Here is a 20,032-nt window from a genome sequence, read left to right as displayed (position 1 = left end):
TGGTTTAGAGACCTTGACTTCTAAGGGTGCATGAAAAACCATTGATGAGCATCCCCCTCATCAATAAGTCATCCAGACAAGGACTATAATTCATCTTCAAAAGGCAGATTGTAAAATGCCAAGATGTTTTCATATCCCTTTTGTCTTGCCTGAAGACTAGCACATGTAATTCATTCCTGTATTTTCCTGTCTGCAACATAGTTGAATCTGCTATTTAGTCTCATAACATGAGCTTTCAAAGACCTGGATTTCCCACACCCCAGGCAGAGTTTTTAAAACCAGATGCATTTAGAGGAGAATTAATGATTAAATGTTGAAAGTTACTTATTTCTACAGAAAGCGCTACACTGAGCTCTGGATAGCTTTTTGTTGTGGTGCAAATTCTCTTACTCTCTATATGCAGAGAGGATCCTGAGATTTGCAGAGTGGCATGTTATTCTTATGACTAGAAAAAGGCAGGCAAAATTAATTCCCTCAAGGAAAGAAAATGAGAACATACATTCATTGTATTTCAGTGAGAACTTTGGGAATCTAAAGATCCTCAGATCTCTGGCACTTCAGAAGACAGTGATTTATAAGACTTACGAGAATTTAGTTCCTTAACATCAAGTCCTCAGACACCAAAAGGTTTCCCAATACTCAGGCCTAGTGATGAAGCATGGCTGAAAGCTATCCCCTGAGCTCCTGAACCATAAACCTTTTCAGAACACTCTGCCAGGCAGCCATCATCTTCAGCACAGGAGATAGGCAAGTTTCAAGAAATGACTTCAAATCTAATTGCATATTGCGTTTTGGTTTCTTATGCAAGTGTCTACTAGCAGCATTTGTCTGACCATCCTTTTGCCTGGGATTTTTCAAGCTTGCCTCCAAATTCATGGTCCAAGTCTTCCTATATGTTAACCACATATTATTTCATCTAGTCTTTCTACTGATCAGCTGCTTAAGAAACACATATGTTTCCCTGATCACCTTCAGGGTGACTGCTACCTACTTTGTAATCTTTACGGCTGAAAAGTAACAAAACCAAGAAATCCATTTTCAGGGAGGGAAAGAAAGCCTGGAAGTTGCGCACAAAAATGATCCTTCTTCAAAAAGGCACGTGACACTTGAGCTCATTTGTCAGTAGGTGTTTATGTTTCAGTGCCTAACTATTATGCTAAAGAAAGCTGGAACAGCATTGTTTTTGCTAAAAAGGAACAGACACAAGGTCTAAGAAAAGAAAGAAAAGCCAGATAACTGAAACAGGATCTGTTAGGTCTAAGCTGCAGCAGTGGTATGTCTGCCCCTTACACAAACCTCTTTCCACAGCTATGTTTTAAGGAGTCTATTTCCACTGATGGCCACTTGTCATCCATGATATATCCATCATTTTCCAGCATAAATCACACTTGGATTGATTTTATACAGTAGATCACCCAAAAAACTAAGCTAAAAAGCCCTCTCTAGAATCAAAACTTGTAGGCTAACATAATATATTAATAGATGATGTATTCTTACAAAATGCTACTCTCTAATGCAACAACAGCCAAGTAAGCAAGTCTAACTCTGGCAGGAAATACAAGACAGTCTGAAGTGAGACCACATAAAACCAGAAGACCCTGAAGTCAAGATGCATCAGAACTCTACATTCCTCCTGTTTCATAATGGTCAGATCCAGAGAGATCTCTTGAAACAGAAGCTACAGTAGGAGGAGCAGATTAATATTAAACTTAATAAAAACATTTTTCCCCTATTTGGCAGCTGCCAGTACAAAATAAACAAGCTTCACCAGTGCTTAATGAAACAGAAGCTCTTAGGAGCTGGCTACTCTTAAATATTGCTTTTCTGGGAGGCAAAGAAGAAGGTTGTCTCTGCAAGAGATGTGGACTTGTTCCTTTAAAAACAGGAGAAAAAAAACCCAAAACATTGAGTACTTTGGAACTACGACCAGTAACAGAAGACACCAGTGCTCTCTGGCACAGTCTGCTTTTACAGCTTGCATGCACATATCCCTACCAAGAAAGTAAAATAGAAATTCCTGCTCCTCTTGAGGCACTCAAATTTCCATGCCAAGCAAAGCACTATTCATCCTTACCAAAACTGTGGTTTTTTTTTTTAAAGTCTCTCCCCTTTTTCAGCCTAATCTCTTCTCAGCAAGAGTTTAACAGAAATGATTACCTTAAACTACCTCTTCCCTTTAGTTGGCACTCTGCTGAGACTGCCTCCTCCTAATACAACTCTCCAGGGCTAATACCAACATATGCATGTGTTTGGACTGGGAGAGCAGGACATGAGTTCTCAACAGATTAAATAAAATACAACCAGAGCATAGACCCTACAGTAATTGTAATTCTGTATCACAAAACTGCACAACATATCATGCTATATTATCAACTATTACTACCACCATTCAAAGGGCAATCTACTTGAGTAATTGCCAGAGTAATGTTAGCACTTAATAAGCCAAGTGCATTCTACCCCGTCACCAAAAAAAAAAAGAAACTTAAAGAGAACACACCTCCCACCAGCCTTCACTATGACAGGGCACAGATGGCCTTGTCGTAGCTTCCCCCAATGGAAAGCACTTAACCAAGAGTTTCCTAAAGTATGCCTGAAGTCCCAAACAAGAAACTGGGCAGATCCACTCAGCTGTCACCATTAAGTTTAAACAAAAGAATCAGATCATTACAAAACCAAAAAGGGAGACTAGTGTGAAAAGAATGCTATGCCAGCCACAAGCTGGCCAATAACTGATGAGAAGTCAGAGAGAGTTGAGGTAAGTAACCCTGCAGCTTACTTAAAAAGTTGCAAAAGTTCCCCAGCATTTTACTCATTCAGAGTTAGTAATTTCAGTCACTGAAACATGACAACATCCAGCCCTGACCAAGTGACAGAACGCACCATTCTTAACTCAGTTTAGGATGAACAAAGGACTAGATTTTCAGACTGGACTACAGATGCATGAAGGCATCCTATGCACGAATAGCACCTAGCACCTACAAATCCCATATAAATCAGAGTTGCCAGTGACCAGCACTTTTCTGAGTGAAGCATCTTTCTAGACCTCAGATAACTGTCACCTGGAAGGTAAACTGCAATCCAAGCCTTTGTTCAGTGGTTCACACAACAAAAGGGCCAGGCACTCCAGAATTCTCAGGAATTTTGCAGTAGATGGAGGTTTTTACTTAGCTTTATAGTTATTGTTGTAGCTTTGAGGGATGTTAAACAAATTTGCAAACTGCTTAACTCAGGGTTTAAAACCTGAGCTCTCTGTGTTTTGGGAGAAGCTTCAGTAATTAAAGTGCCACTAGTGGTTTTTCTTCAATTTTCTTTGCAGACAAGAAATCACCTTGTCTACAAACTAGCATGTCTCAAACCTGGAGGCCAGAAAAAAAAATTAGAAACAAGAAACATTTCTGAAGCAAGAAATCAAAGATCAATTTGTCACCTTGCAACCAGCTAGTGCTCCCTGGAACATAGAACTTAAAGCTACATGTGCTTAACAGCCAAAGCTTTCTCATGCAGGCATCTGTTGCCAACTTAGTGATTTGCAGTGACTGTTTTATCCGCAGAGACAAGATGAGAGGCTTGCTCTATCATGTCCTTCTCATTCAGAGAAGACAACACACAAAATAAAATTCAGAGCTGACTATTCCCCTAATGTGCTGAATTTCAGGAGTTTCAGCACAAAAAGCAGTACACTCTTTGCAGAAGACATTTAAATATACTTTACTTATACCTATTATAAATTACACACTGCCTATAGAGATGAAAAAAAGGCTTTTAAACAGGAAAACATCTGAAAGGTGCAAGATATTTCTCTGTCTTATAAACATGCAATATTCACATAAGGGTGGCACAATTAGATTACTTCATCTTTACCATGGAATTCTCTGCAATAAAATTAAGCAAGAGTACAGGACGATTTGGCCTGAAGAACATGTGTGCTACAAAACAATGGTTAACAAGGAGGGTGCAGTTCATTGTTAGCTAACTTCATTTAATTTGGGCATAAATCACCTTAACATAAGCTAAGACAATGGCAGCTCACACAAATGTAATAATGTTACAAATACACAGTGCTATTTTCTTTGGGCATATTGCTCACTGACAAAAAAGAGTGGGACCAAGGCTCAGGAAGGTCATTTCCATACCCAGGGCAACAGAAGCTGTGGGATACAGGTTACATGCTAGCCTTTGTTCAGTGGATAGCAGGACACAGAGCATTCTAAAGACTAAATATGCAAGTAGGCTAGCTGATAATCACACTGCCAAAAGTTAGTGGTGAGGAAGTTCCATTTTATTTACAGGCCTCAAAGTTCATTCTTATCTTTGGACTTCAACCTATTGGGGTCAAGTAAGACAACTGCATTTGATAATACCACCTCTCTTGTGCAAAGTCAGAAGAGAGAAGGAAGATAGAAAGAAGGCTGTATAAAAAAAATCACTGCACTCAAGCTATGACTGAATAGGGATATTTGTGTTCCAGGACTAGTGACTCTCCAAAAGACATTCGGGGTCAATTATCCCGCTCCTCCCCATAAGCAAGCATTAGAGTATATTTACCTCAGCTTCTGCTATTAGTTGCATTTTCCTTGTTATCACATGGTCAACATCAACCCGGCCTAAGGAAGGAAAGCAAATATTTAACATTTGCATTTTCAGTGATGCAAGCTGCATGTCTGAAGACACAGAAAGAACAACATACAGTAGCTGAGTCACTGATTTTTTTCATTAGTGCTTCTGACTGCTAATAAGGTCCCAGCAAGTTCAAAACAAAGCTGCAGAAAATTCATAAGCTATGACCAAGTATTTTAAACAGTCATTTAAGATCACAGCACTAAGGCAGTCAACAGCTGACAACATGCTGGATTTTCAAAAGCTTTATTTTCCATCAGCAACTCTGCAAATCTTCCCAAGGTCCCTAAACATATTCAGCCTTGAAGCAACAAATGGAACAACCTTTAGAAGGTCATATCCAAGTGTACTGATCTTTTATCACAGCTTTATCTTACACACAGTGAACTAGGCGTAAGATCAGGTTGTGTGGAGTCTCTACATTGCCAATAGACAAGGCAGTCAAGTCACGACTATTTGTTACCGTAACCAGCTCTGAAGACAGGATTAAATGGCAAGTTGGAAGGTTATCCTCTGTTCAAACCTGGCTACTCCCACTCCTTTCATCCCCCAGGAGAAGTGCTAAGTATCAGTCTGACTGTATTCCTCAATATGTTTCATCATTTAAGCAAACAGTCAGGTCTAACTATGCCATGAACATCATCTGACTTATCATTACTAAAACCATTGGCTAATATGTAAAGCCTCAAATATCACCTTTCTTTTGCATAAAGAACTATACACATCTGAAAAGTCTCTGTTACATCAAGAGGACGCAACATACACAAATCAGGCATTTCAGACTAGTTGAGTTTTAACACAAGGTTTGTCTGCAATGGTTGTAGAGTCCTGGCAAGCCAGCTGGCGTTTCACTTCTCCAATAAGAACTACAACACAGAAGATAAAGTTACTTAACACAGACAGTCTTGCACATGAAGGAAAAGCAAGATTAAAGCAGCAATATCCACCCCCCTTTCACTAGTTAGGGTGAAAAGATATGAACATACCTTGCCTTGTGCATGTCCTTTGGCAATTACAGCTACAACAGTACCTTACACAGTAATACACTGCTAGTGTTACAACTTGCATGTTCAGTAGCTAAGATGACACTACCACTCTTAGAAAAAGAGGATACTGAACTGATTATCTAGGAACATTTCCAGTGAAGCATGAGCTAAGAAATTTGCAGTAGAGGTGGCAACGTCGTGCTGCTGTGTGATGACAAAACAGATTTATAGCAGTATCACAGTTCATAATGCAGCCTTCCTTGTCTTGTACTCCTTGTATGTGTGAAGCCTATGCACACAAAATGCACAGTGTGTTGTTTTAATATAGCAAACGCTTCTGTGATGCACACTAGTCTGAAGGTGCTCTTATGAGCAACCAGTTGCATGACGTTTAGATAGATCTGTTTCAGAGATAACTCCAATGCCAATACTGGAGGAGAGTTAAATGAAACAAAAAACTTTATCTTCAATGAAGCTATGCTCAGTTGTCAGCATTTATTCTACACCCCATACTGCAATCAAGCAGGAAGATCATTTTTTGTTTATAAAAACTGCTCCACAAACTATAGACTTACAAACAGGCCAGCAACAACAGCCTATTACTTAGCCTTGTAATGCAGCAACAACAAGGAAACTTCTTAACACCATCAATTTTTGGCTGCATGCAAAGATCCATTTTTCCAAAAATAGAATTCCTGGTTGCTAAGCATCTCACCTCCAAGACAAAAAAATTACCTCAGCATTTAAGCTCATGCTGTTACACTTGCCAAACAGCAGCAGTTTGGAAAACAATTTGAGAGAAGAGTGTAAGATACCACTGGAGAGTCCCTTGCCCCACTTAGCTTGTGCGCTTTGCTGGTCTCAAATGGATTCCCTCCCTCTCTCCCCCAGTAAATTAAAAAAAATATAAATAAATCAAGTTGTCCAAAAGCAGCAGAACTGTATACCCTTCATATCATCTCAGTGGCTCTACTTCCTCACTGCACCACTCCACAATTGTATTCATAGACCCCTCCCCCCATTACTACTACCCTAAGAACCACCTTGTGCTTATCTGCTAGCAAGCAGACCAGAAAGAGCTTTTGAGCTCAAAACACAACTAACTTTTTCCTGTAGAAAGGTAAGAATTTGTGTCTCTTATCCAGCTGCCAGTCTTCAAGACTATCAAGTTTGCTTGAAGCTGTCCAAGACCACCAAAGAGGACAGGACACATGAGACTTAATGGACTGCATCATTTCCTTTGTAAGCCAAGCTAAAAATAAATAGCCACTGCTTTGACTATACATTTCCTGTCAGATCTTGCATTTGAAGCCTCAGTTATTATAACTACCTAGGAACAGCCCACTTTAGAAATAAAACTCCCTTTTTGACTTACAAGGCCTTGAAGATGGATATAGTTTTACAGATAGCTAATGTACAGCTTTAATGGTTGTACAGAAAACAAGGCTGGACTCTGACCTGCTGACGCTGTAATTGCTAAATTGTATGCAGTGTCCCTCCTATCACTTTATTCACCCACACACCGGTGTGCATGCACAGACTAGACTAGAAACATAGCATCTTTTAAAATGCTTTAAAATAAAGATCTCTGTGTCTTTAGTATATGTGTCTCATAAAACAAAGTAAAACCACCTGTAAGCTTGTTGCTTCTTTTCTAGAAGAGTCTCCTGTAGAAGAAAACCCACCCCAAAACAACTCATTCTGCTGTGTTACATCACACCATAAACTCAAGCTGTGTCACAAGGCAGACACCAGAGAACACATAATTCATCATCTTCTCGAATACTTCATCTTCTGTTGTGCAAGCTGCTACTTATGTTCTGTGAGGTCATTCGAGAAGAGAAACATCACATGATTTTGAGTCTCATTCCTTCATAAAGGAATTGTGCACTCCGAGAAGTCTAAATCTTCATTTTCCTTTGACACTGAAAATGAAGACTGGATCCCTCTGTATCACTTTGGCACTGCAACATCATTAAAAAAAATGGACTCAAGGCTGCACAAGACAAGCAAGCACATCTTGGCATTTAAAACAAGATGGGATATGCCTTAAGAAAACAGGAAATATATTTAAAATCATAAGGAAGAAAATCATCTTTGAAGACTAATATGAAATAGTAGCAAGTTTCACAGGAGACTGAAGCAGGGTTTGCTTTAAAGAGTTTTACTCACAGGGTGACGTTTTAACTTAATGGTAGTTGTGTTCCCCTCCCATCAGCAAAGACATTATTGATAAGCTCTTTAGCTGACCACTTGTCTTGGGCTTTAGAAACTGATCCCTGTAGGATGTGACAACTCTGCACAGCCCAAATTCCAAGCAAGTTCAAAAGTCAGAAATAAAGTGAGCAAGTTAAATGTAAGCTTTGTTTCCATAGGAAATCAGGCTAATAAAAGATCACCTGAAGATTGAGAAAGCTTCTTATTGTTGAAAAATTAAGTTTCACAAAATATTTACAAGCTACCTTTCTTAAAGGATCTCATTGTCCCTTTCTCAACCTACTCTTATACATGTTACAGATAGTGACATTTGAGATGACAAGATAAGTGTCCCATTCACATGATCTGTTAGTGTTGCAGCTTGGGATCCAACAAAAACAGCTTGTATGTAAGACACTAGCCAGCCCTCTACTAGGCAAGCTCTCAAAAATTAACTGTGTTAAACTAAACCGCATTCATTTTATTTAACCACTACAGTCTGCAATTACCACCAAGGGCACAAGTGGGAATAAGTCATTTGAGTAAAGCCGCGGCTTGCGTGCAGCATTACAGTTCCAGCCTGTAATGACCTCACCAGCCACAGAAGCTGCCTGCAGCCCAGCACTCTGAGCCATTGCCACTCAAACTGTTGCTGCATTGTGGCAATAAGCTTATTACTGAGCAGTTAGAACAACCCAGGGAGACTACTGCTCTCTAAATCCCTACACAGCATTCAAGACAAAAACGCCTCTTCACAGAAAAGCTAGGAAAAGCACATGAACAAACTTCAGTTTATTGCCACGCGTACTTCAAAAAAAGACACTTCTCAGAACAACCAAGCACACTCACAGGTCAGAAGCATTTTCCCCTAATGATGTCAGAATCTGTTTAACTTCAGGATCTTCATGGAGAGTCACAGATACAAACTGTACCCAATACTGCCCTTCCCTAAAAGGGTTTAAATATATTACCTTCATCATTTCTTGATCAGACAACTTGCCACTCAAGAGGTTAAAGCAACATAAGCAGAAGGATTTCATTAGTGTCAGCTACCAGGATTCAAAGGCTCCCTCTCTAAAAACACTGAAGATGTTATCTGAAGGAAAGTACTGTTAAAGCCAACCTAGTGCAAGGCTACTGTAAAGAGGGTAAGTCTTCTCTACCTGGTACAATACAACATATGTATAATTCAATGTTAATAAGCCTTATTCTTACTTATAGTAATTTATTTGGCCACTCAGCAGGTAGAGGCAAGTTCTGACAAGATTGCTCCCAGAGCTCAGCTGATCTGCTTAAAGAACACATAGGCCACTGCAGTGCAGATAGGCAAGGAATTCAGTTAAAGTCATTTCTGCAGGGACACAGGACCCAAACAGCCTCTTCACTAGCAGGAGAAAACACCAGCATTCTCTACATCATGCCACCACGCCCACAGGCTCTTCACAAGAATCTGCTCAGCCTTCACCAAACCCACAGGCTGCAAAACATGAGAGCACCTGGAATTACCAGAATCCAGCTAGTCTCAGACAAGACAGCTCTGTGACACATCTCCTGGAAACACATCCAAGATACTCAATTCAAGCAGCTTAATCACAAATTCACTAATCCCTGAGAAATAGCCTGTTGATACAACGTTGATACACTTAGTGCTGTGAGTCAGACAGCAAACCCTGAAGCTTTCCAAATTGCTCCCCGTTTCAGAGCTCCCTCCTCCTCCATCTATCAGTAGGCACACACAATTCATGCAGCGTCGTGAACTTTTGCACCGAGAATGATCAATAGTAACCTCTTCGTTGGAAGATAACAACCCCTTTCCAAGATCAGCATTACTGAACAGGCTTACTCACACCAAAGATACGCCACATAACTTGTTTGCAGATCAGTCTCTGGAGACACTTCTAATCCTTTTCTGATTTCTAAGGAAACAAGGGCAGACTCCAAAACCATCAGTTTACTGTTGTGAATGGTCTAATCTTAGCATTTTAGAGGTACTCAGATACACACTTAAGAGCCTCTCTAACCTTTTCAGATCTGCCCATGCAGTTTCTATTATGCTCCTTCCAGGTAAGATTTCCTGCAACCAGTACTGCCAGATATCAATATCCTACCAAGCAGAACAGTTTTATATTTTTTTACGAATCTCCAGCTCAAAACATGTAAGACTAATCTTATTAAGGAAGCCTGGCTTTTGACAGAGGATTATTGCTGCCTAGATCACCTGTTGACTCTATGCCCAGACCAAATTAGTTGTTTAATTATGACACTAGAGCCAATTCAAGGAGAAGTGATATATGAGACTTAAGTTCAGCTACTCTGTCAAAGCAAAATTACAGGCTGAATGATTACAAGATACAAAAGCATCAAGGGACAGAAGAATTCTTCTGGCAATCTCAAAGCTACGAGTATTTCCATATTGCTATAAATTTGGGGGTACTGGAGTACAAACTATTCAGTCTTAGAACTTGGCAAGTAACGAGAGAGTTTTCAGCAGAATTGACGAGGCAAGGAAAAAATAAGCTAAACTATACAAATGGAAGAGTAAGACCTAGTGTAGCTCTAAAGCCAGTATATGGATTAAAATTATTCCTCCAAGCAATTTCAGATCAGCCAATGCATTTGAGTTTTAATAAAGAAAAGATTAATGGCCTAGAATTTTCTGTACGAAGTTCATACACTTCTGGAAACAAGTCAATCGGCCCTTGACACATTAACTTGTAAGTTAAAAAGCAGATCGTGTTTGCTAATCAGGGAGAATCAAGGGTGGGAAATCACATTAGCGATCTAGTTTTTCTACAGAGATAATTGCTACAAAGACACTACATATTTATTTGCATACAAGATACTGTCTTCAACTAGCTAGAATCCCTTACCTGGAATAAACATGCATCTTGTCTAAAATTCTACACAACACCCAGTGTTAAGATGCTATGGTGTAAAAAGGATGTTGCCATACAGCAGATCGTTAGCTTCATGCTGCCTTTGTACACATCAGAACTAATGCCTTAGAAACAGCTATTCAGAAGTGAATAGCTAGGACAAAAGAAAGTGAGAAAAGAAGTCTATGGCTACTTCTTTTGAGAAGTTCTTCCACCTCAGCTGTGCTTTCACAGAAACCCCTACCTACTTACACAAGCATACTGGACTATGTGAAAAGGCCACTATCTGAAACACACAAACACTTCAATTTTGTAAAGCTTCAACCTTTGTGTCACAGAGATGCTGATCTAACCCCACTGTATGGGAGAATTCTTGTCCAGATCGATGCATCTTCCTCCCAGGCCTGTGATATGGTCAGGCATCACTCATGCCTCCTACCCTCCTGTGGCATTCCTGTTGTTCCCATCACTGTGCTCTGCATATAGTCTGCAAAAACTGGTCTTAAGTCTTTGTGACACTTCTGCTGAATTGGCAGCAACCCTGGAAGGTAAGAGGCACCTAGTCTTAACCAGCCAGGGTTCCTCCCCGCTGTCCTTGCTGTCCTTCACTGCAGTTTGTACTGTGACACACTGTGTGTCACAGAAACACACTGCATTGTTCCAAGCCAACCCACCAGGCATGTCTACACGCATGAAAGCTCGGTACACTTTAAAGAGGTCTACCCCAGAATGTTTATTTGCTATGCAGCCACAGTATCTCACCTGCAGTAACATTACGCCACATCTCAGAGGTATTAAAATGAAAGGCTTTTACAAAAGGCACACCCACCTATCAAGTACTTATCACAGCTATACTTACTCTTTACCCACAAGCTTGCAAGAACTCAAATTCATGCATAATAGTTAACGTGTTTCCATAGATAAAAAAGTAGAAGTCTGCTTCCAAATCCACCATAACTGTTTTCCAGGAGCCATCAATTCCATGCAATTTCGTAAAAACAGCATTAATGGTACAGTCCCATTGGTTCAATTAATATGGCGTTACCACCAACAGCTTAAAATCCCAGTTCTCTTAAGTAGTTTGTGGGATGGCTTTCTCTCCAATACCTTTTTTGCAAGTAGAAATCTGACTTGTCCTAAACTTAAATTTGCTTGAACTCCTGTTTCAGTTGAAAGTAGTACTGTGAAACAGAGACAATATTCAGAAGCATACCAGTAAGAATTATCTCCTTGAGTCACTGGCACCAGGGTTTTGGAGCTTATACTCACGTGGCATATTGTGATAAACTAGTTTAGCTTTTTGCTTATTCTGTCTCCCAAAGAGAAAAGAAACAAGGTGCAATTTCATTGCTAACCTCCTTATCACCAGGCTGGAATGTGGTGCATAACCCAGCATTTAGAGACAGTCACAGTGTCCACAGAGTCCACAGGCAAAACCACTCATACTGCCACACACCTGTCCCTGCAACTCAAGGGACAGGACATAGACAGCAGTGACCCTTCCACAAAGCCAACTATAAACCACATAACTTTTAAGGTGACCACAATATAAATTAATACAAAACCAACTGTTTATTGTTCTATTTTATGGCACCCAAGGTTGAGACTGGATAGAATGGAGCTGCTCTGACATTAACAGAGCCCCACAGGAGCAAAGAATCATTCTTTGTGGCATCCTACCTACATCTGTCTGTCAGGATGGATACACCAGCTTAGCCTGGTATGTTAAAGTCCATTTTGTTCAATCTTGAGGAAGCCACATACTTGTCAAGATGCATTTGCACCATTTACAGCATTAAAGCATCTCCTCCTCATCACATATATTTGTCTTGTGACAATTAATTGCTTTCTTTACTCTAGATCCCTGTAACCACTGCAGTAAGCAGCCCCTGAGGGGAAGTTCTGTAGGACAACACTCCAAACAACCTAAACCTGCTGAAGAGCAGCTGGTACACAGGGAGCTCCACCTTGGCAGCCTTTCTACAAGCAGAAAAACTGAAAGAACAAAGAGGCAAGAGCCATGAGCTAGAAAGGACACCTTAGAGGAGATCACATGCCAGAGTTGCAACTAATCCCGAGCAAAAGAGTCTCACCATTGCTTGAGTTTTGAAATGACCTCTCGGTTTCAGGTCTCCTCTGCATTTCCTCGTTCTCAGGGTTCTTGCAGGTTGTAGTGGAGCCAGACTGGCGTTTTCTTACACAGTCTTCACCTGCCATTGTTGCCTAGCTAGACCAGAAAAGGATAGCAAATAATTAATGACAAAAGAAACTCATTTACTCTTTACATTGTTCAAGAAAAAAATGTACATAGCCTTCTTGACAGTAAACTTAGACTTTCTTCCCCCCATTATGAAATCAGACCAAGGGTAGGGGAAATTAAGCACACACTTGTATTAGCCATTTACTGCGGATCACACCTCCTTTCCCTTACTACAAGCAGTAAAGGAACAAAGCAACCGAGCAAGTTCCCCAACCACTACCAAAATATCTCCTCACAGCTCCCTCCTTTCCCTACAGACCTTCTTAAGCATTTGTAGAATCTTTAAAAGGCCACAAAGCCCTTGCAAATGCTTTCCGATAGTCAGTCGGGCAATAAAATTTGTCTTCCGAGAGATCTGGCAGGTTTGCTTTGCAGAATCACCCGTGTTATTTTCCCTGAGCCAAGCCCCTTTCCATCAAGTTTTCAGTTCTTACAGAAAGAGCAGCTTCCTCAATAGATCCTTGTACTCTGCTTGGCCAGACAACAGTTGCATTGCAAACCACAGGAAAACAGGAAGAGAGAATTGGGTTTGAACTATGCCAGATTCAATGACAAAGGTCACTGCTGGGAACAGAGCTGCTAGTAGGGAACACCTGGAGCAACAGAGCCAGGCTGAAAACAGAAAAAAATTCTCAGTTAATGAGAACGGGAGAAGATACTAATCTAGTCACAAAGTGACATTCTAGCACAGTCTCCATGAAATTGAGCTCAAGAAGCTCTCAGAGATGTAGCTACAACCAGGGGCAATTTTCAGAACTGGACTTACAGAAAACCACACATGCATGTATGTAACCACATTTTCAAGCTAATGCTTCTCCTTTTTGATATATTTTTCACCTTGGCACAAACTCTTAAATAGACATGTGTTTTGTTGCTAGTGAACAGAATACACACACCAGCACAGATGAGCTACTAGAGACAGGCAAGGAAAATTCATGCACTTGTAGAAAAACTAAAAAGGCAGAACATAATTATTTAAGGATGGATTTCCTCAGAATACTGAGGCTGGCACTTCTGCAAAAGGGAAATAAGACTATGATCAAATGTTTTCAGGACTCAACTTCCTGTGTCTGTCCCTCTAGTAGAACAGTCTCCCATTCTCCTTTCAGGCATCGCAGCATACAGGGGAAAAACCCTTTTACAACACCAAACAACAAATTGCTAGTTCAATCACCAACACCATTTCTTGCAGCACTGCCTCTCAGCTCTCTCTGTCTCAAGAGATCACAGCTGAGTCTACAAGCTATAAAACAAAGACCGTTAAAAATGACAAGCTGCCCAGCTGGCTTTGTACAATACCTGATAGCTCACACTATCATAATTTGCATAATGCAAAAAGCATTTACATGAAGAACAGAAAGAACCAAGCAAGAATATGATAAATCTTCCTACAGTAACTATGCTCACCAGCCCAGAAAGGTAGCTAGCAGGACATACCCACTTCCTACCAGCTCCGTACATAGTTATTGCTGCAACCCTCCTTCAAACACGAAACAGTCACCACCAAGAAGACATTACTCCTCCCACTTCTCAGCCTTCCTACAAGGTTCCAGGTACAGACATGGCTGCCTCATGTTAGAGCAACCCACCTGGGGCTTATAACTATGTGGAGATGCTGGACAGGCAAACATTTTAATCTTTCTCCTCTTACCCAAGAGAGATGCCCAAAACTCTATCGAAGGATAAGAATGCATCACTCTGATCACACAACAGGGTCTACAGAACAGTGGAGGGGGAAATCAAGCGACCTTATAAATTCCTGCACTAACAAGCTTCTCCTTGGGGCAAGCCTCTCCACTGCCTCCTGATCCAAGTTAAGTTGTTCTTGTGAGCCACATCTGTCCTTAAAGGTGCAGGTTTTCCAGCTCTAACAGAGGAGCACAAGTTTAATTCTTTTCTCAGTACACTTTCCAACTTCTTCAAGAGGTGAAGAAGGCAATCCTTCCTCTCCAGTGCACAGTGGTTAAAGTATCTCACTGAAAGGGTAACAGAAAGGAGTTAAAAATAAAGAATTTCAGGATGGGTTACAGAAAAATCATGTGTGGGAGAAGAAAAAAAAAGTTAAAGCAATTAACTTAAAGAGTTATTCAATTCAGATAGGCTAAGTGATTGTGCTAGGGGAAATCTATGAAAACAAACATTTACATAGTCTAGTTTCCATATGACAAGAGGTACAGCATTACAGTACCTAAGCAACTATCAGCACATCAGTGCCTAAAGAGGGCATCAGACCCTCCCTCGAATCTCTGCTAGAGCCACATCAATCACGACACAATACCATGTTAAGTCCAAGATGTTCACTACGTCCTTCACTAAAGGAAGTCACTCCTCACAATTAGTGAATAGTCACTCCTTTCACCCCACTATGGGCACTTGCAGGACATCTAGAACCATAAATGCATCCCATTAACCAATTTCCCAGCAGAAACTCCCTGATTTTATAGGCATGACTATGTTATGGTACTTTTGTAAAAGGTCTCATAAACCTTGAGTTTCTCCATCTTCCCTTTCGAAACACTGGTAATTATAAGCATGCCTTAGGGGAAAGGCAACACCCTATAGAAAGTACATCTCTGCATTTCAAAAGGTTTGGTAGCACAGTGAGGGCACATCTTCTACCTCCAATACCACTTATGCTAAATAATAACCTTATCCCAAAGACCTTTCACATCTCAAAGGTTTTCCTTTGGCCCTTGGGCATAACGTTAACTAGCAGACCCTGTGTGCTACGTCCTCGGTATCAGCAGAGCTCTTCACGAACTAGGCAAGTACCAAAACAAAGTTAAGGTCATTCCACAGCTCGCTCACCCGCAACGCGCAAAACACTCAGCAGGGGAAAAAAACAAACCAAACCAAAAAACTCAAACCCGAAACCCGCGGATAACAATGGAAGCTGCTTAAAGCACTGCCGAGGCTCCGAGCACACCCGATACCATAAAGTCAGCTCCCTTCTTCACTAACTCCCTGGAAACAAGCACGGAAGTGCTCGGCGGTAGCGCCCGCTGTCAGCAACGAGACCCACCCCTCACCTCCCCCCCACCAAGCCCCAACTCTGAGGGCACCCGGAGGCCTGCGGAGCGCTGGCCGCCCTCCCCGAGCCGCACGGCCCTGCGAAAGGACTCGGGCACAGCCTCCCCCGCCTCAGAGAGAGCCGGGGGCGGGGGGCCGCCGGTGCCGCTGGGGGCGGGCCGGGCCTAAAGCCGCCACCGACGGCGGCGAGACAGAACGGACCCTCTCCCGCGGAGCCGGCCGGGCCGGGGCCGAAGGAACGGCCGCCCTCACCCCGCGGGAGCGTCACCTCAGGGCGAGCTGAGCCGCTGCCTCCGCACGCGCCGGCTCCCCACAACCGCTTCCCGCCTCCGCCGCGCGCCCGCGCGCCAGGGCCTCTTCCCGGGGCTCGCGCACGTCACCGCGCAGAGGGAGGGGGGAGTAGCGGCGCCGCCTATTGGCTGGGAGGCGTTCCGCAGGGGAGGGGGCGGGGGCTCGCGGCGCGGGGGCGGTGGGAAGCCGGGTGGGAGGCGGCACGTGAGGCGCACGTGGGGCGCGCGCCCCCGCCCCCACCCCAACCGCCACATACACGCACAGAGTTTCCCGCCTTTGTCCCGCGCCCCCCCCTCCCCCTCCCCGCCTTTTCTGTCAGGCGTCGTGGCGGGACGGGGCCCCTCGCCGCCACCTTATCCCGATCTTCTTGAGGCCGACGGTAAAGCGGGGGGACGGCTGTGACCGCCCGGCCCAAGGACCTGGGCAGGCTCAGTCAGCACCCGCGGACGGGCCTGCCCTCGTCCTGAGGATCCCCCTCCTCCCCCTCCTCCTCCCCACCACCCACCGGCACAAGGAAAACTTATTTCAATGAACTGGGAGGACACAGAAGTCAAGGCTGGGAGGCCTGGAGGGCCCGGCGGCTTTATCTGTCCTCGTCCTTCAGAGGGAACACAAAGGTTGCTCAACAAGTGCTTCCCCTGGTGCCCCGGGTTCGGTACAAACACGTGTCCTCCCCCAGTGAGGTTCTTCCAAACGGCTTTATGGGAGCAAATGTTTTTAAATGGAGGTAAAAATGGAGTGCCTGCCAACTTGAGTAGCACCCCCTGTCCCCCAAGAAGTGTGGTTTTGTGGCAAGGGGGTGTTCACCCCCACAAGTTTTAACCCGGAGAGCGTGAGCTGCAGCTCGCCAGTAAGGGGGGGAGCTGAGAAGGGGTCCTGGCTGGAGAGGTCTCCTTCCAGTCCCAGCCTGTACTCCAGAGGGTCAAAAACTGGGTGAAAGGCTGGGGTTTGCACCCTCGCTTGCTTTCTTTCCCCAGGCAGAGACAAGCTCGTGACGGATGGTGAGTCACAGGAACACATCACCAGCAAACAAACTCTAGTAACCTCTCGGTAGCTGCATTTCACCGGGTAAATGGGAAAGTTTTCCTGAAGTCAGGAGAACTAAGCCACTAATTTCCTTCGGGCAACTATGTGTCTTTCCTTCTCCTCACCACTTCAGGGCTGGGCTGTGCACCCTGAAACGTTGTCCCAAACCAAGGTACAAAGCAGGGTATTAAAACATTTCTATCATATTTCACCTTCTCAGACCTGTTAATAAAACAAATTTGCTTTGACCAACACACACCCGAGACACACTCTTAAATGTGTAAGTCTGCTGGAACTATTCAGAAGTTGTTCTAAATAATCTGTGGAGACTCTGAGCAGAGCCACTGAGTGAAAAAGTCTGAAACAGATTTAGTTTGCAATGTGTGTTCACACTATTATCCCACCACCCACCTTTCATGCTGCTTAATAGGAAAACTGTTGTAAAAATTAAAGGGAAAAAAAAAAATCCTATCATTACTGAAATGCAAATAGCTGCATGGGTGATAGCACCAGGAATTTTCACATAAATTTGCCCCTGTTCTTAAGAAGTCGATTTTAACACAATGCTGCTTAGAGATACTCTCAAGTCAGGCTATACATGATCACTGGTGCCCTCATGCTCAAAATGCTGTGCTAGCTATTTACACTGAAGCGTCTTGTGGTGCCAGCATCAGTTGTGTGAGCAAGTGGAAAAGCAAAAAAAAACAAAAAACAACCTTCCAAAAATTTTCTAAAGGTCAATAAATTGTTGATGAAACTGTTTGATCAAATTAGTAAAACCCTAACTCTGGGTGGAAGGAAACAACATACCTTTAACAGAAAGAAAAGTGCACGTAACCTTCAGAGCTGCTCAGTTTTCTTTTCTTACTTTGCCTTAAAGAGGTGGTGGATAGGTGCCACCAGATTTTATTAGCATCTCTTTCCAAATCTCCCAGGCCAAAGCAGCGCAGTGTGACAGGCACTGAGCTCTCTCCCGGGTCTCTTGGTTTTTTTCCCTAGCAGAGCTGTTTCACAGCCTACTTTCCTGTCTGTTTAGAGGCTGTTTACCTGCAGCTCACCGAGGGTGAAAAGCAAAGTGGCTGTTCTTGTTACCTTCCTTCCCATCTTTTACACAAGCAATTGGAAGAAGGCATTGCCACCTCTGCTTCCTGCCACTCACACCCATCGTCTGCTGTTGTCTTCACCAGTCCAAACTGCTGCACTGTTTCATCAGCTACATCATTTACTCTGCTTGTCACCACGGTGCTTGCAATCTTGATTTTCTAGAGTGTTTTAGTTAATCCTATGGGTTGCATTGCTCAACGATTGCCTAACCACAACCATTCCAGAGCACTCCTGGCTGAATCACTATGGTTGTTCCCATTTGTTGACATGGGAACCTGTGGCCCTGACACACCAACTTTTTGCTTCAGCTTCACTTGCTGTCACCCACCCAATGCCACGCAGCAACTCGACTTCTACAGCACTGCTTGTTTTCCTTTTTTCTTTCTTTTATTTTCCTTTCTTTTAATTTTCTTTTTCCTTTCTTTTCCTTTCCTTTCCTTTCCTTTCCTTTCCTTTCCTTTCCTTTCCTTTCCTTTCCTTTCCTTTCCTTTCCTTTCCTTTCCTTTCCTTTCCTTTTTCCTTTCCTTTCCTTTTTCCTTTCCTTTCCTTTTTCCTTTCCTTTCCTTTCCTTTCCTTTCCTTTCCTTTCCTTTCCTTTCCTTTACTTTCCTTTCCTTTCCTTTCCTTTTTCCTTTCCTTTCCTTTCCTTTCCTTTCCTTTCCTTTCCTTTCCTTTCCTTTCCTTTCCTTTCCTTTCCTTTCCTTTCCTTTTCTTTTCCTTTCTTTTCTTCCTTCCTTCTTTCCTTTCTTTCTTTCTCTGTTTCTCTCTCTATTTCTTTCTTTTTCTATTTCTTTCTCTATTTCTCTATCCATCTTCCCGGCAGTCTGCATAACAATTTACAGCTCTCATGCACACATTATATACCATCATGTTGACTGGTGACTGCAGACATGCTTGATGCAGTGGTCGCTGGGTGAGGCTGCCTTATGCCTATCAGCTCAGGGGGAGCATAAAGAAAAGCCTTTGCTGTTAATGCAAACATGCTGGCCAGGGTGGCCGGATACATCCACATGATGACTGGTGGGGTCTCTGCAGCCCAGGGGAGGCTCTGGGGAAGCAGCAGCATGGCCTGTACTGGCCAGTGTTATGGGGAGGTGAGGACGGCAGGGGAGGCGAGACAGAGGGTTGAGGCTTTCACAGCCCCTCTGTAAAATCTCTGCCTGGTCCTGTTCCTTCCTGTCATTTTTTACACTTATGCAAAATAGATGTGATTAACGCTGCCTACTTTTAATTCTGTGTAACTCTAATTTATTTTCTATTTTAAGATTTTTGGCCTCAGCCTGCCCAGAGAGTAAGTAGCTGTGGTTGTTTCTGATGCCTGCATTTATTGACCAGAATGATTAATTCTTTTAAAACGTCTATCTTGGCTTTAAAATGATCCATCTGAGAGCCTCAATACTTTCACATATATCAGTAAAGTGGACTATGGCCTATAATAAGCCCTTTAAAAGTACAGTTTATAATTTCCCATATTGGATGCAGAATAGCAACATCCTAACCTAGAAATGAAAGAGCTCCCTCAAGTGGTTAAAAATATTGTTACATGTTTAACTTTTCCTTCTTAAAAAAGTCAGTAATGTTAGATCTATAATGTAAAGCCGGTTATAAATGTAGCAGTGAATGAGCTTCCATTTTTGCATAACCAGA

The 20,032-nt window shown here is 42.7% G+C and overlaps 1 protein-coding gene across 7 annotated transcripts in view; it reads right to left on the bottom strand.

The window, feature by feature from the left end:
* The window catches only part of LOC126041824 (sterol O-acyltransferase 1-like), a 57,999-nt gene extending 41,682 nt beyond the window's left edge, over positions 1–16,317 (bottom strand). The window contains exons 1-3 of one of the 7 annotated variants that reach the window (XM_049808089.1): positions 16,234–16,317; positions 12,769–12,902; positions 4,546–4,604 (exon numbers count right to left, since the gene is read on the bottom strand). In XM_049808089.1, the coding sequence (XP_049664046.1) occupies positions 4,546–4,604; positions 12,769–12,892 (183 nt within the window). In that variant the 5' untranslated portion in view covers positions 12,893–12,902; positions 16,234–16,317. Of the gene's footprint in view, positions 1–4,545; positions 4,605–12,768; positions 13,058–13,369; positions 13,839–16,217 lie in introns of those variants that run through there. The other 6 variants (XM_049808093.1, XM_049808091.1, XM_049808090.1 and 3 more) reach the window with 6 other exon arrangements.
* Positions 16,318–20,032: the final 3,715 nt, after the last annotated feature.

The sequence above is a fragment of the Accipiter gentilis genome, chromosome 8 (assembly GCF_929443795.1).
Source record: "Accipiter gentilis chromosome 8, bAccGen1.1, whole genome shotgun sequence".
Lineage (NCBI taxonomy): Eukaryota > Metazoa > Chordata > Aves > Accipitriformes > Accipitridae > Astur > Astur gentilis.
This window is presented reverse-complemented; position numbering and strand designations above follow the sequence as displayed.